At 45.8% G+C, this 17429-nt stretch overlaps 1 protein-coding gene across 2 annotated transcripts in view; it reads left to right on the top strand.

Moving 5' to 3' along the window:
• CTNNA1 (catenin alpha 1) overlaps positions 1-17429 on the top strand; it is a 117581-nt gene that overhangs the window by 63181 nt on the left and 36971 nt on the right. For both annotated transcript variants that reach the window (XM_066197010.1, XM_066197011.1), the window contains exons 8-9: positions 5971-6051; positions 6837-6989. In XM_066197010.1, coding sequence (XP_066053107.1) covers positions 5971-6051; positions 6837-6989 — 234 coding nt within the window. The remainder of the gene's footprint in view (positions 1-5970; positions 6052-6836; positions 6990-17429) is intronic.

Here is a 17429-nt window from a genome sequence, read left to right as displayed (position 1 = left end):
TGTTGGTTCCTTGCTTTGGTTCCTTGGAGGTCCTTGCTTAAACCAAGCCCTGCCGTTCTCTGTCTGCTTCTCCCTTGCCTGTCCTGTGGTGGAATGGTGACGCTGCCTATGGTGTTTCCTCTTTGGGATGGGCAGACTCAAGGGGAGCACTGAATGGAAAGTAAAGGGATGGAGAAAGTGAACACACAAGAATGAAATCTCAAAAACCTCAGAAAAGCTAAAGCAAAACAAATAAACCCTACCCATACCCATCAGGAGAGTAACTGTCTTTAATGATTAAGCAAATTAGGAAATGTCGGATAAATTTCTTAAATTGCTCTGCCATAGTAAATGTTTTCACATTTGCTCCAGTGTGAAAGAAGTACATGCAAAGAAATTACATAAACCTATTTAAAGAGATTCTCCTTGTTTAATGTTCAGTGTACGAAGCTCAGGCTCAGCTCCAGCTGTCCGATGGAACCGCGGCTCTGCAGCACCTGCGGAGGGTTCTTGGAGCAGCTCTGTGCAGCACCCTGATCCCAGGTGTTGCTTTGAGTTCTAATAACATTTCAATATGTTACCATAACGTTTAACAACAGCATTCCAAAGGGTATAATTTGAGGTCAACTGTTAGACCTCCCCAGTGCTGCCTCTTTCCCTCTTAGCAGGAGACTGAAATTAGGTATCATTGGAAACGTTTTGCTTTTTTGCATCGATATCTGCTGGTAGGTTCCTCCCACATTAGGATTGTGTAATTTGGCACAGAGTTAGGAGTTAATGTTCAAACGTGGTGAGTTGCTCCTTTTCTGAAGCTCTCCATTCTTTGGCCCTTAACCAAACAAGGGCTATTTAGCACTTTGCCAGCGAGTTTCCTGTTTAGGAAACTGTTAACGCGAACTTTATGGGTGCTTTTCTTAGCAAAACATGTTTTTATGTGCACTTGCTGTGAAATAACAGTTATTGCCACAAGTGTGCATCTCAGTCTCTGAAGTCTAGAACACTGCAGTAACATTCACATTATTCCTTGGGAGCTGCCTGGGGTGTCAAGGTGCAACAGGATGGGAATAAACCGCCAGAAAACTCATGCAAACACGTTTCTTCTGAGCCTGAAAACTCATTGCCCAGCATGAAGACCCATGTCTGATGCTACCTGGGCACTTGTGCCACAGCGGGAGCGTTATGGCAACCTAAACCCTCGCATGCAGCGTGGACAGGCAAATTGGAAGGAATAAGCTTGCTAGGACCAGATAACCCTTTCGGGGGCTTCTCACCTACCCCACTCCAGGAGCAGCACCACAACTGGTTTTCCTGCTAAACCCATGTGCTGAGAAAGTAGAATTGCACCCTGAGGCGAGCGTTGTCATTTAGTTAGGCTGACATCTTGTGGAAGCCTTCCTAGTGTATTAAGAACAACATACAAGCTAATTTTACTGGATGGAGATGTGGGGGCTGCGTGACTTTGCTGTGCTGGGGGCCTGGAGGGTGCAAGCCCTGGAGCTGCAGGTGAGACTGCAGCAGCTGGGACTTGCAGCCACGTGTGTGGCACTGCACAGCAGCCAGCTCACCCCTCTGCCTGCAGGAAGGGCGGTGGGATTTGTTACTGGGTGTTAGCACCTCGGGGACCGCAGGAAGATTTGCTGCTTTTTGGCCAGAAGGTTGTGTTTGTGCTGTGTCATAGGGCTGTGAGGCAGGAGTTGAGCAGGGTCGTGTGGCTGGGGTGTCACCATGCTCACTCTGTCACTTGGATTCGCTGCCGTGGAAGCACTGAGCCCTAGGAGGAGGCACACAGGACAAAGCTATGTCAGAGGTGACCCAGCAGCAGAGATGTGTCCAGGGCTTCAGGCCAGCTGCAGAGTCCTTTGAGGAAGGGCGGTGGGAGGGATGGGCACTGAATGTTGGGTGTCCTTGTCTTCATGAGAGCAAACTGCACATGTGGTGGCTGTCACCTCCCTGTCCGGCAGCTCTCTGCACCTGGCACCGGTTGCACGTTGTAATTCCTGGTTGTACCAGGGTCAGTGCAGGAGCCTCTGGCACAGCCTGGATGTGGGGAAGGATGTCAGGGTGGCAGTCCTGTGGCATGGCCAGCTGGGCAGGGGGACAGTGCAGGGAGCTTTATTGTCACTCAGGTTCTCACTGAAGCCTGGACGATGCCATGCAGCCCATTTGCTCTGCTGAGCTGTGGACTGGCTGTGGGAGACTCCTTCCTGCAGCAATCCAGGGCACAGTCCTGCTTCCTCCGCTGGCAGACCTTGGATGTGAAAACATTGCTGGAATTCGTGTGGGTCACGCATCAGAGCTCACACTGTCTGGCCTTGAATCAGCCCTGTTCTAGCTGGAAATTGTTGGCAGCCCTGCTGTCAAAGTGATGGAGGGTTGTGTGTGGTTATCCTCTGTAGACATGGAATTATGCTGGGTGGCAAGGCAAAACCAAGCATGGGACAAAATGCACCTGAGCACTGCTGACCTGTCCCTGGAAGCAGAGCTCAGACGTGGCACAGTGACACAGCACTGCCTGCTCATAGGAAGGTGTGCCAAGCACTCACTTGTCTCTTATTCAGCCCTCATCATTAACCAGCATGCCCCCTATTGTACTGACAGCCCAGAAGTCAATTCACAGGCACCTGAAGCAGAAGCCTCTCTGCCAACCATCCTTTTTGGTGATTGTGTGGCGGGTGGCAGGTGGTGGCTCTCAAGCAGTGACACATGTGGCTCACATCTGGGTGCTGCTCTGGAGAGGGGGCATGCTGGGCTCTGCAGGATTGGTGTGAGGTGGTGCTGAGCAGGAGGCACTGTCACCCTCAGTACCTCTGTGGGCTCAGCTTAACCCAAACTCTGATGATGAACCTTTAGGATTAACAGCAGTTGTTTGTGATATTCAGCTACAAAACCGTATCTTTGAGTAGCTTTTTACTGCACGTGCTTTGCTCATCCTGGTAGAATGCAGCACCACCACCGTGCTCCCATACCTCTGTAAATCAGCTGGGATTAGTTTTTAACCTCCACAGCTATAGGAAAAGCTTGGGTCAGTTTTTTGCTTGTCTGAATTCAGATGGAAGGCTTTGTGACAGAAATGGTGATTGTGCTCCCCTCCCTGTGTACAAATCCTCTTTCTTTGCTTTGAGCATTAAAACGAGCCCTGCTGGGGATGGTGGCGTGAGCTGGGACTGCAGGGATGTGACAGGCAATGTTTGTGGTGCTCTGCAAGCAGGGCAGCAATGGTGGGGGAAGAGCAGAGATGAAGGGGGTGGGGGAAATGAGCGATTTTTAACATTAATTCTATCCTCTTTGATAAAGATCTGATTTAATTTAAAGTAAATTTGCACCGTGGCTAAATTTATTATCCATGATACTGGACAGAGTTGGGATATGATACTGCAGAATGATTGACATGGTCATCATGATGCTATTAAATCTACTGAATCTATTAGCTGCTCGCTGGCTGCAGGGTTTGTGATTCCCTCAGCAGAGTTTTGTGCTGAATATCTAAAAGTTCTCTTAGAAATCTGAATATTTGGGCTTCACTCTTGTGAGTCCTCCTAATCCCCTGGATAAGCAGGAGCTGCTGGATGGGCTGCCTTGTGCTGCTGGGTCATTAGCTGGCTCCTCAGTGAAGGTTCACACTAGACATGAGGACCAGTTCTTAATGGTCAGGCTAATTGGTTAGTGGAACAAATTACCCAGAAGAGCTAAACTGGCACTTGGAGCCTTTAAAACATGATTTATTACTTGAGAGAGGGAGCCTAGCTGAAAAAGGACTTTTGAACTGTAGGGTGGAACCAATGGGTAAAACTCCTGAGGTGTGTGGGGGCCTGGACAAAGTGACAGGGCTGTGGTCAGGGGTGATCCTCAGCGTGTTTCTGTGCCCAGGAGGGTTCGTGCTGCCACGGGCTGTGCAGGTCTTCATGTGTTCCCCCAGGTCCTAATGGGGCTTGGCTGACCCCACAGTGTTTATGGGGCAGGGAAACACAGTGTTTATTATGCAGGGGAAAAAAAAAGGGTCAGGAGACTTCAGCTGGGCAAAACTCGACGTTGTCTCCAGGACCTTGGTTGGAATTGGCTGTGATGGTTTAAGATGTCAGTGGCAGCAGGGTGTCTGTAGCCACTGAGGTGTCCTGGGTCTGTCCTGCGCTGCCCCCGCTCAGCCTTGACAAAGGATCCCAGTTAGTGACTCCATGTGCTAAACTACCAGAGCTAAATTAGCGGGGTGCTTTATCCTTCAGCCTTCTGAAGTAAATTCGGGTCATGCTTTTGACAAGCTTGTGTACTAAAACTTCTGTATGCCAACAGGGTGGAAATAAACTGGAGCTGCCTTCCTAAAATTTAGTGGGGCTGGATTCTACAGCTCCTTCCGTGCTAGGATGTGGTGTAGTATCATAGGAACGGATCAGCAGTGAGAAATCAGTGCTGCTCAGGCTGTAATGTGCTTTTTGGGGTGTTTTGCATAGTGGTCCATTAGTGGAAGCCATCTCTTGGTTTTCCTCTCATCCAAAAGGCATCTGGTGCTGTGCACCGAGGCTGTTGTGGGCTGTGAAGCCAGGGACAGCAAAGTGGAATTGATGGGTGGCCTCGCCTCAAATCCCTGCTCCTGCTTCTTGTTAAAATGGTAATGTGGGAGCACCCGGGGAGAAGTAAAATGGCATTTCTTGGAACAGCTGAATGTTTGGCTTTCTGCATAATAGATGAGCATATATCTTAGATCCAAACATATTCCTGGTAAAAAACCCCACTGGGTGGGGAGGCTGCTGTGGGTTCAGTAAATGGTCACATTGCCATGGGTAAACAGGGGTGAAGTATCAGCAGGAGAAGCAGCTGCCACTGCATGTTGGTGAGGGGCAGAGCATCTTGTGGCTGGGGCAGTGCCTGGTGGCAGCTTCTGGGGCCACTGTCCCCCGCAGGTGCCAGCCCTGCCCGCTGCCACCAGCATGCCAGGGACAGAGTCATAGCTCAGGGAGTCCTGTCTGACATATCCCCTGAGCAGGGCAACAGCAAAGTGTTGGGTAAATGAGTGCATTAATCTTCACTTTATTTAGAGCCTTCAGCTTTGATTTTTGAATGTAGAGCAAAGAAGGGGCCAGTGCCGGGGCTGCTGAAGGCTTGGCAGCGTCACAACAAGCTCCTGGGTTTAGCTCCAGTCACTTTTCAGTTACCTTTTGTGATGAGAATCAAATAACTTGATCGTGGCGGTGACAAATCTTCAATAATTCATTACATTATAATGACATTACAACATCCTAACTCCCTCCCCCCCATTTTTTATTTCTGCTGTAGAGTGGACTTGATGTTTTAGATTCAAGGCTGTTCATCCAGATATTTCACACCAGCCTGTCACCTGGAGAATTGATACCTGGCATACCCTCACTGCAGCACTGCTAAATGGTTTTTCTTCTCAACTGGATAATTACATTGATTGTGGCTTAGGACTTCAGAAATTGGATTGTGGTTGAATAAAGTGTGGTTTGAAATCCTAATAAAAGCTATATTAAAGAGGAAAAAACTCCCAGCAAAACCAGACCACCATCACTGTCTTATCTGACTCTTAATTTGATATGAATGAGGATATTTGTGACCCATTGTCTGATGGGAAAGGGAAGCTGCCCCTGCTGCCTGGCCCTTTGGCCTCTCTAACAACAGAGCTCAGGCAAAACATGCTGGATCGAACCTCGGGAGCTCCCCATGGGTGGCCTGGAGACTCATTTGAAATGTTGAATTTCTTACCCAACAAATGATTTATCAGGATTTGCCCTTTGATTCCGGGCTTTTGACTGCCTGCTCAAGAGCAGTGCTGTGTGATCCCTGGGGTGGGGTGTGGAGGGAGCGGTGACTGCCTTATCGGGGAGGTGGAGACTCTACTGCCAGTGTGCAGAATCACTTCACAAACCTCAAAAATAGAAAAAGAAGCTTACCATATACTTGAAATGAATAACAGCTGAGAGCTGATAACAACTTTGAGACCCTGAATACATGTTGACCCGTTTGTCTGCTGTTTTTCAGGCTGGCCGCAAGGAAAGAAGTGATGCCCTGAACTCTGCCATCGATAAAATGACCAAGAAGACCAGAGACCTGCGCAGACAGGTAAGGGATGGTCAGAGGTGCTGCTGGCTGAGACAAGTGATTGCAGTGCTGCATGCTGGGGATTTGTTTCTAGTGGGCAGTGGGTTTGCTGGCCTGACTTCAGTGAATTAAAAGCCAGAAGCTTCCGGTGAGAAGCATGGGGTGGGAATGTAATTCCCTGTTAATTCCCTGTTAACTGTGTGATACAGATGCTGCAGTCGTAATCATCCTCATGGCAAGAAAGATTAAAAAACCCAACCAAAACCCCCCGAAAAACAATTTTCACTTGATGGACTTTGAAGATAATCAGTGATATTTTATACTTCTGGTGGTGTTCATCTCAACCTATTTAATTTGAGAACTATATTTATGTAGCATCAGCCTTTTGTCTGTTTGGTTTTAAAGCAATATATTCCCATTTTTGAGTAAGCGAGAATATGGATCAGGTTTGTTGAGAAGTGTTTTATTCTAGCAGAAAAATAAAAAAGTTAAATCGGTGTGTTGTTTAATCAGCTGAGGTAAAGCAGCAAATTTACTCCAACAAAACCAATGTGAGCTGCTAAATCAATATTTGTGGCCAAACTGGTGACTTGCACTTCTATAACTAATCCATTTTTTAAGGAGATTTAATTTAAATTGAAGCAAAAAGTGTGTAGACAAGACTTTAGTGCAGGGAAAGCCTTGGTCACACAAAGGAAAAAGGATCAATGATAAAAGTAGTTTAAGCTTTACGTATTAATACAGTAAGAGGGAAACAGCAGTGGAACACTACTGAAGAATAACTCATTCTTTTATTTTTATTTTAGCTCCGCAAAGCTGTTATGGACCATGTTTCAGACTCCTTTCTGGAAACAAATGTTCCTCTTTTAGTATTGATTGAAGCTGCCAAGAATGGGAATGAAAAAGAAGTGAAAGAATATGCCCAGGTTTTCCGTGAACATGCCAACAAATTGATTGAGGTAAGATGGTACAAATTAAAATTTAATTATTGCTAGTTAAATTAAGGCAAGACTAGGAAAAACAGGTTTTTCAATTCTGTTAAAGCACAAAGCAAATTCCATAATAAATTTCCTTTTAAAATTTTATTTGAATGAATTTAAACATGATTTAATATTTAAATAATTGAAAACGTAAGCTTATCAAAAGGAGCTGTTAAATAACCCATGTAGTTGTGGATATTACAATGTGAGTATATAATAAAGGTTTTGTTACTTGGAGGTGGCCATTTGGAGTAAGGGAGACCAGGGCACAGGCCTTTTGTGTGAAGGCTTTCAGAATGAAAAGCTGCTTGTGTGTGTGTAAAGAGCAAACAGAACACCTGGAGTGACAACACAACTGATCCCCGCCACCCCTCTGTAAGGAAAACACACATAGCTGGTGGAACTGCAGAGCAGAGCTCTGACTGGGGGGAAAACCAGGTTAACCAGGAGCAACCTATCTTAACTGGAATCCCAGGATCACTGAGGTTGGAAAATCCCTCCCAGCCCATCGAGTCCCAGCTGTGCCCCATTCCCACCTTGTCCCCAGCCCAGAGCACTGAGTGCCACCTCCAGGGGTTCCTTGGACACTTCCAGGGATGGGTACTCCAAACCTTCCTGGGCATCCCTTGAGCACCCTTCCCATGGAGAAATTCCTGCTGCTGTCCAACCTGAGCCTCTCCTGGCCCAGCCTGAGGCCATTCCTCTTGTCCTCTTGTCCTCTTGTCCTCTCTCACATTACCTGGGAGAAGAGACTGACCCTCCCCTGGCTGCCCCTTCTGTCAGGGAGTTGCACCCTCCTGAGGGAGGCAGATTTCCCTGGGTGATGTCTGCAGAGAGCAGCAGCAGAGCCTGCCCCGTGCATGGATCTACCTCGGGATTCTCGGCCCCTTGCCACCGCCTTTGCGTGAGAGTTCTGTGCCAGCTGATGCTGAATGGCAAGGAACAAACAGCTATAGGTATTGTTGGGGAAACATGCCACTAGGAATAAGCTTCAAAAACTCCTTCTGTGCTCTTCCATGCTTTGAGGTTCTGGCTGGTTGTGCTTAACCTCAGCAGTTCCCCAGGAGCAGTCCCAGGCTGCTTCGTGTGGTTTTGCTCTCCTGGTGTCTCTGTGTTTGATAATAGAGTCCCTGTGTCTCCAAGGCTTATGGGGAATACTCACACAGCTGGGCAGATTTAAATTGCTCAAGAATAAGACTGATCAGACATCAGTAAAAGTAGCTTCTGACTTGCACAATGTGTTTTTCGTAGGGTTCTGAGTGCATTTTGTAGCTGCCCTATAGTGCAGGGTGCATGAGGTTTGTCCAGCTCTTCAGAGCTGCTGTCTAAGCAATGAAAATTTTTAATTCCTTGAAGGCATTTTTCTCTTTTGGCTTGTCATGTTTCAGCGTCAATGCTGTCCTCCTAGAGCTGCAAAGTTATTCTAATCTAAATTTTAAGTAACTGACGTTGTTCTGCAAAGCAGCATGTGGAAGGAATGCAGGGCTGCTGTGCCCTGCCTTGGCAGCAGGATACAGCCTTGGGAACACTTTGAAGTGGGTTTGGTCTAAAGCCTCTCTTCTTCATGTTGCAAGCCTGATTTATCTTGAAAATTATTTTTAGGGCTTGTTTACAGGAGAAGTTGAATCGTGTAACAATAGCAGTGCCTGTTCTGCCAGAGTTCTGCTACCTCCTCAGTGGATGTGTGGAATTTACTGGCATAATTAGAAAGGAATAATTGTGCTGCTTTATCCCAGAACTTCTCCCCAGCCCTTGCCAGGTGAGCCCTTTTTCCCTGTCCCTTCAGGAGCCATGTCCCACTGGAGCAGCCACAGTTCCACCCTCACTGGCACTGGCCCTACCTGGTGTGCAAATGCCAGGCTGCAGAGTTTTCCAGAGCTTCTGTACAGCCAGACTCTCTTGCCTTCCAAGGACTATTCCCCTGAAAGCAGATATTCAGCAATATTTTTGACTGACATCAAAAGGTTCTGCTAAAATGATATGCTGCTGCAACAGCTTTTTGAAGGCTTGGTTATTGCTTTTGCTGTCTGAAATGTAACTGTAGTTGTAGAGTAGCATGATGTAGATGGTTTATAAACCCCTTCCCTGAATGGAGATGGATTAATATATGCACTTAGGTTGGACAGAAGGGAATAGTGCTCCTGCAGAGCCCTCGTCCTGAGGGGCAGGAGAGCCACTGGAGTCATGTGAGATGTCAGATTCACTGTGCAGGAAGATGGGTCAGAGTGGGTTGCACTTGAAATGTCTTGTGCCTCAGCCAGAATGGAGAAGGATGTTTGCCAGTTCCCTCATCATTCTGCTTTTGGCCAGGAACCTCAGGAGAAACAGCAAAAGGTTGTGTAAGAGCAGGGCTGAAGATGTGTTGCCCAGTGAGATGGGCAGTGATTGCTTCCACCTGCTTTCAGGGGAGATGAGTGTGCAGGGAGTTTATCAGAACTGCCCTCACAAGTGCTGCTGGGTGACTCAGGATATCAGCCCAAACAGCTGCAGCACCAAGTGGAGCTGTGCTGGATCATGCCCTGACTGACAGGCACCTGTGGTTTGGATGTAGAGGGATGCACGTCCTTTCTTCCCTTCTTCCCTTTGGTGCTGAGTGAGGGCAGGAAAATTTGTGGGAGATCCTGCATTGCCCTGGGGAGCTCAGCACATCCTGCTGGGAGGGTTTGCACCTTGGGTTAATGCCCCCGTGTCTGTGAGCTGGAGGAGTCAGTGAACCAGCCCCTGAGAGATATATAATGAGGCAGATTGACTTTATTTTTTTTTTCATACTAAACTGTGGCAGGTGTTGGCTGGACAGGAGTGGCAGTGCTCGTTCCGCCCTGGCTTAGCACAGGGAGTTCTTGCTCCTGCAGTGCAGAGCTGTTTATGGGCCCTCCAAGTACCCATAAAGAGATACAAGCACATGATTTGGGCAATTTCATTTTGAAATGTTCCCTTCTTGGCAGCACAGCACTGTCTGCTTTTGTGGTTCCTAACGTCCAGGCAGCCAAATTTGACCAAAAGGTGCAATAACCCCGAAAAGCTGATTTGCCTGCTGGGTCTGTGTCTTCTAGAGAACTCATAGCAGGAGCATCCCAAAGGGCTCCCATCTAATTTGTTTCCCACGTAGTAAAATCCTAACCCTTTTATCCTGCCTTTTGAAAACTGAGTAACAGTAAAAGAGTAGAATGAGCCTTGTCTCAGTTGAATAATACGTTTCAAAGATAGCTTTCAAAATTGCCCTGTGCTAACAGACCATTAACTCTGGCTGGATTTGGTAAAAGGAGTTTTAATTCAGGAATTGAGAAGCCAATTTCAATGTAACACACAAGAATAACAGAAAGGACAGCATTTGGGGAACCAGCCTAACAAAAAGTCAAATTCACTTGTAAACCATGGAAGTCTTCCCAATTTGCAGACTGTAAACTGCTAACTCCATTCCAATGTTTTTTTCCCACTGGGTGAGGTAGCCTTGGCTCTCCAACCTGCCTTTGCTCTTGAGGAAGGACAGCTTGGCTCTGGCGTCCTTGGAGCGGCAGTTCCTCCTCAGGAGGGATGGGGCTGTCCTGCAGCAGGGTGCCCATCCCCAGTGATGTCACTGAGCACCACGCTGGCTCTTTGTCCCTCCCAGGCTTTGAGGAGTGTTTGTGCTGGGCTGCCTTTGTGCTGCTCCCTGGGGATGCTTGGGCTGCTCCTGCAAAGGGAAAAAGCCAGGCATGTTAAGCAGAAACCTTTGCTACGCTGTTGAATGCTTTAGAAAAGGAAAAATTAGCTTGTCAATTTGTCACTGCTTACGTTGTGACATAGTGTAACTCTGTGTAGTTTTAATGGAAAAGTTTTTCAGACCTTAAGAAATCAGGAAGTAAAAGGTAAATAAGGACTGAGTCCAGGTTAAAATCATTCTGTTTGCTTGCTGAATAAAATTTTGGAGAATATATTTGGAGTTTGTAATTCCTTAAAAAGAACAAATGATCTCTTCTTCCTCCGGAACCCACTACCCCGGTGTCAAATCTTTTTCTCAAATTTTATTTATAAGTCTTCTTCTTACCAAGACAAATATTGGTAAGACCAAGGAGGCAAAAGCTCTCAATGGTGTTTCATAAGCATTGATATTTTTTTTCTAATTGCTTTAATTTATCCGAAAAGACTGCTCTGTGCCTTTTTTTAATGCACTGGGTTGCATCTTGCATATGGAGTGATGATTTTCTCATTTTCAGTGAAACCCATGAACAGATGCAGACAGCAAATTTATTTGCTTGGAAAGAATCACATTTGGGCACTTGCAGCTCCATAAGCTTTCTGTAGCCTCTTGCTCTGACATTTCCCCCTTCTGTTGCCTTCCCTGTCTAGTCCGATGTCCTGGAGTCATTCTTCGGTCTAAAATCTAAAAATACCCCTCTCCCAAAGCCTGAAGCCTTGTACACTTGCTACATTTTTCTTGCAATTATCCTGATTTGCTCAGATTTGCAGCCTGTATGTTCTTTGGAGTCTTAACAGCTGCAGGTTTTTTACATGTGAAAGACTTTTAAAAAACGTGAAGTGGATAAAACAGCTTGGATTTCAAATAAAACCTGATTTTTGGACTGGAGGCACAGTGAAGGTCTTGAAAAGCTGAGGCTTGGCTGTCCCCTGTTCATTGTTGCTGGGCATGGCCAGGTACCATTTATTGCAAACAAAGCATGGAATGGAAGAATCCAGCAGATCCAGAAGTTAATCTGCTCTGACTAGATTATCCTTTGTGTCTCTCAGCCACCTGATTTCCAGAGTTTCCGCAGAGTTTTCCAAACCTCTTTGGAGGTGGCTTTGCTCATTCTTGCTCTCCCCTCCTGCCTGCCAGCACAGGCGTGCTGGGGATCCCTCAGTGCTGCCAGACAGGGATGAGGTTCCTGGGGAACAAGACAAGCACCTGGCACCCAACTCAGATATTGACTTGGAGTGTTTTTCTGAATTGTATTAAATCTCAAAACCCAGCAGTTTCCAGATTAGGGTCATTACCAGGGGACCTCAGCACCTATTTCTCCAGTACTCTCATTTACAGAGGGAAAAATATCTGCCAACTCAGGTTTGTCTTTTATTGCTTTTATTTTTGAGGTAATTTTGTATTACAAGGAAAATGTCCTTGCACTGTGGTCTGGAGAAGAGAGGCAGAGTTATTTCCCATTTAAAATGGAGACCAAAATGAGCAAAATGTCTCTTCCAAAGCACAAGCACGTTTTCTGTAATTTGTCTATAGATACCCTTGGCAGCAATTTAAAACTAATGTCTCCAATAAATGACCAGTGTAACTCTAATGTGCCCTCTAAAATCTGACACTCTTCAACAGCCAATGCACTTTCCTTGTAAGTTCATTTTATTAGTCAACTAATTCATAAATAAATTAAATTCTTCTCATAGGACATGCTTTCCTTACATTCATAATCAGCAAAGCAGGAAAGCCTCAGCAGAAAAATGTTCCTACATTTTTCAACAAAACTGGATATACAAATTTAATACATCATACATAAGTAAAGGCAAGTGACCTTTTAATAGGATAACTTCTGTTCTTGTAAGGTTATTTTTTGAGGCCAATCTTCTAATGCTACACCAAATAATGTATGAAAGGGTCTGTAGGATGCTGGTAGAGTTTAAAAATGATGTTGGAAGAGGAATAAGAGACTTGAGGGTAATCTTTCTGTCCAGATTTCATTGTAAGTGCACATGGGTGTGCAGGGCCATGACAGGGAAACTGATGGGAGAGATAAAGGGATTGAATCCTCACAAATCTGGGCAGCGATTGGTCTGTCCAGAGACAATTTTTCTCTTTGGAAATCCCCGTGGTTTGCTGTTACTTGTGGAGGAGAGGCATTTCTGCCACACCTCAGCCACAGGGACGGTCACCTTGCTGTGTGACTGGGAGGGGCTTCCTCGGTGCACACCTGGGCCAAGGCACGTGTGGAGGGGGTAGAATTTGGAGGTGAGTGAGTTTGGGGTTTGGAAAATATTTATGTTCTTTTTATTTCACTAGAAACTGTCCTTTGTTTACTCTGTTCCTTTTTCCTTTAGAAACAGAAGCTTTTGCGGAAAGGGAAATGTGTAAAAGAGGTCGGGAAGTGTGAGAACAGTTGGGTTGAGGTGGTGTTGACATTATATCTTCAGAGGTAGCTGAAAAGCAGTAGAATCCTTTTATTTTCCAGATATTTAAGTCTTAATTCCAAAGACATTTTTAAGTGGCTTTTTGGGTTAAGTTTTTTTATAGATGTGGCATAAACGTTTTAATTCTTGATATTTTACTAAAAGCCTTGATGCATGTCTGGATTTTCATCATCTTAGTCATTAGCAATATTGGATTATTAGTCATGTCATGTCATCAAGGAGGTGCCTGAAATCTGTGTGGAGCTCATTACTGACACTGTTTTGTCGTCTTTGTGAAGAGCACAGTGTACTGACAATTACAGTTACACTGCCATGAACAGTTGTCTGAATCACCAAAAACTGGTTTAAGCAGCTAATAATAGGCACCAAGTTGGAAGCCTTTAGTCAGATCAGAAGGCAGCATGTTCTGAGTGATGAGCAAACTGAGATAGGAGAGAAGAACAATTTCACAGAATCCCAGACTGCTTTGGGCTGGGAAGGTTCTTAAAGCTCATCCAATTCCAACCCCCCCTGCCATGGACAGGGACACCTTCCACCGTCCCAGGCTGCTCCAAGCCCCACTGTCCAACCTGGCCTTGGACACTTCCAGGGATCCAGGGGCAACCACAGCTTCTCTGGGCACCCTGTGCCAGGGCCTGCCCACCCTCCCAGGGAGCAATTCCTTCCAAATATCCCACCTATCCCTTCCCTCTGGCAGTGGGAAGCCATTCCCTGTGTCCTGTGTCCCTCCATTCCTTATCCCCAGTCTCTCTCCAGCTCTCCTGGAGCCCCTTTAGCCCCTGGCAGGGGCTCTGAGCTCTCCCTGGAGCCTCCTCCTGTCCAGGTGAACACCCCCAGTTCTCCCAGCCTGTCTTCATTTCCACTTTGATAAACACAGAGACAGTTTTGGATAAGGATAATTATTTGGGCCGTGTCCAAATATCACTACTAGAAACACTTTTATTTTAAGGAAAGGTATTTGTGTTGCTAAGGAGCATCTCAACTGAGGGTTTGCTCGGAAGGTTTCAGCTGAAGCTGAGCTCTCCATCACACACCAGTGGTGTCATTGCTGTCGTGGTAGCTCAGATAGACTTGTGTAACTAATGTGGTTTGTGATGATAACAACATTCTAACACTTTAGCTTGTTTGTCTGAGGGAGGAATAGTTCCTGTGCCAGCAGTTACATCTGCTGCCACAGCTGCATCGACAAGGGGCATGGTGCCCACGCCACACACTGGTGTTCCTGTAGCAGCCCTGCTTTCCCTCAGGTCTGTGGAGGAGATAGTCCACCAGGCTGGAAATACAGATATTGCTGCACTTTCCTGCTGTGGCTATGGTTTATGCTACAGATGTATTGTCTCCCTTCAAACACCTTTTCTTTCTGTCTTAATTGAAAACCTTTCCCCCTGGCAAGAGAGAAGTCGTCTCCATGCTGCCCTTGCTGTGCAGTAAGGGGAGCCACTCTGGTTTGTCCTGGTGCACAAACCCTGGGATTGCCCAGCCGTGCAAAAAGTTTCCCTTCTCCATGAAACCCTGGCAACACATGGGTGGCTCTGTTGGGGAAGAACATTTCCTCAGGGCATGGAAGGAGCTCGCCAGTGTGGAGCAGAGCTTTTGCAGGACAGCTGTACCAGGAATGGCACCAGGGAGCTGGAGAGGTATTTGGAGACAACTCTGGACAGGGTGAGAGACAAGTGCAAAGCTGTGTTCCTTAATTAGAATTTTAAACACAGATTCAGCTAGAAATGTGGAAGTATTAAGATGTAATCCCAAGCAAAAGGTTGTTACCCATGGAAATACTGATTGCCTCAATATAACAGGGAGCAGAAGGTGCACAATACATTTCTTTTTATACTATTATATTACTTACAAGAGCATGGGGAGACAGAGCAAGGGGGAATGGATTTCCACTGCCAGAGGGCAGGGATAGGTGGGATATTGGGAAGAAATTGTTCTCTGGAAGGGTGGGCAGGCCCTGGCACAGGGTGCCCAGAGAAGCTGTGGCTGCTCCTGGATCCCTGCAAGTGTCCAAGGTTGGACAGGGCTTGGAGCAGTCTGGGATGGTGGAAGGTGTTCCTGCCCATGGCAGGGGGGTTGGAGCTGGATGAGCTTTAAGGTCCCTCCCAGCCCAAAGCAGTCTGGGATTCTGTGATATTGTCTCTGATCCCTTTCTCTTGCCATCACTTGCCAGCCTGTTGAAATACCAAGCATGTAACCTCCAATCCTCATTGTCCAAAATGCCAACCCTTTGCTTGCCGGTTTTGTTCCAGCCAGCTGAAACTTCACCTCCTTGTGTTTATAACCAGACTTGGAATGAAAACTGTTCTCATCTTCGCATGAGGCTGCAGGGCTCTGGAAATAGCAGTTCCCTCAGTTTAGTCCTTCGTTCTCCCCAGTGCTCTACATCTGCAGTTTGTCTGCGTGTGCCTTGTTTTATTTAAAGACTTTTACTATTTTCAGTTAATACATTGGGATTCTGTTGCCCACAACAAACTCTTTCAAGGTACCTTCTGTGGAGCTGCAGCCATATGCAGCGACATAAGTGATATAAAATCACAAAGCGGTTGACAGCATGACTCCAGTAAATGTGCACAGTCCCAGTGGATTTGATCCCTAGTCCTCCTGCATTAAAGAAGTGGAGCTGTTTCGTGTAATTCCCAGTTAGCTCTGCCTCTGCAAAATGAGGGGTTTGTAGGGTTAGAGTTAACGCATCTATAGCTGTAACACTTCTCCCTCGTGCAGCACCTGTTGGGGCTGGATGTTAAAATGCTCAGATTCATCTTGAATATTGAGTGTAGTGTACAGGTGAATAAATATATGTATGGACTTAGTCAATAATGAAAGCCTTTCTGGAGAAGGATGGGGATTACATAATCAACACATCTCTTCTGAGAGTCCTCAGTTGCCATCAGTTTTGCCAGAACAGTTGTTTCTGCAGATAAATTAATTTCCTGAGCTTTGACCAGCGTGAAGGGAATTGGGACAGGTTTTTTTAACATGGAGGAGGAAGAAATTAGCTGTGCTCTGTTTGAATTTTGTGAGAATATCAGATACACTTTTCTTTAGCAGATCCCTAGGAGGAAAATGTTCAATGGCTGCCTGTGCATTCCTTTTTTTTTTTTTTTTTTTTTTTTTGCTTTTAAAATGGGTGATTTTTTAAGCTGCTTAAAAGTTGGAATTTGCATTCCCAGAGAAATTATAAAATATAAAGCAAAAAAAAAATTAGACCAAGCAGCTGAAGTTTTGAAATTTAATCAGAAATGAAAATGCCAGGAACACCTTTGAAAAGCTTGGTTTCCGTGGCATTGAAATTCCCAAAGTATCTGTGTACACACAGATGTGGGTTTGTTATTTTTGTGTAAGAGTTTTTGGTTACAAGAGGATTCTGCCTAACGTTAAACTGAAAAGTTTTTCAGTGTAAGACAGTTGGAAAACTTCTTTTTGCAATGCTATTTTTACAGCTCCAGGTTCAAACGAGAGCGCCCAGACTCTGAGAATTCAATTAGTGAGTGTTTGGCTCCTGCACAGCGATGTGTAATCCTGGGCTGTGGCAATGCCGGGTGGCAGGGCCAGCTCTGGCAACGTTCAGTTATGCAACAATAAACACCTTGCAGAGCCTTCTGTGAGCTGCACCAGCCTGGGGTGCTTGCAGCAGCACCACTTTGGAGACTTTGCTTTGCCGACTGTTTGAAGAAGCTGTCCTAAAAACTTGACCTGTCAACAAGGAGAAAAACTTGGGTGGTGATTCTGTGAAGTCAATCCGGGTGCATAACTCAGAGGCTTTAACACATTTATTGTCAGCCTTTGAAATCCTGGAAAAGGAAGATTTAGAGTGTTAGAGCTTATAATTCCTTTTTTTTTTTAATCTATTGCATCTTTTGTCTCTTGTTGAAAAAGCAATTGGCCAGTCCTTTAATGAAGAGTTCCCTGTAAAGTAACCCCTCTGCCTAAGCCAGGGAGTCTGTGCAAAGAGAAGGTGGAACAAGAACAAAGCTGGAGCATTGTTACACAGAATCACAGAATATTCTGAGTTGGAAGGGATCCACAAAGATCAAGTCCATCTTTTAAGTGAATGGGAGTCAGACCCACAACCTCAGTCTTATCATTAGCATTGCTGGGTTATGTTCAATACTGTAATTTTAGAAGCTTAACACTGACCCCAAACTTGAGAAGTTGAGGTTGCTGCAGTTTTTTAATTGCTGGAAGACTTAACTTCTTAGTCACGATCTGAACAAATCTCAAGTTTAAAAAAAAACAAATCCAAAAAATATATTTCATGTGGAAAAGGTACAACCTGTGTCTTGTCAGGGGAGGCGGTTCTCTGCCACA

Source organism: Chamaea fasciata, unplaced genomic scaffold (assembly GCF_029207755.1).
Source record: "Chamaea fasciata isolate MVZ Bird 193981 ecotype frontalis unplaced genomic scaffold, bChaFas1.0.hap1 SCAF_15, whole genome shotgun sequence".
In the NCBI taxonomy this organism is placed as follows: Eukaryota; Metazoa; Chordata; class Aves; order Passeriformes; family Sylviidae; genus Chamaea; species Chamaea fasciata.
This window is presented reverse-complemented; position numbering and strand designations above follow the sequence as displayed.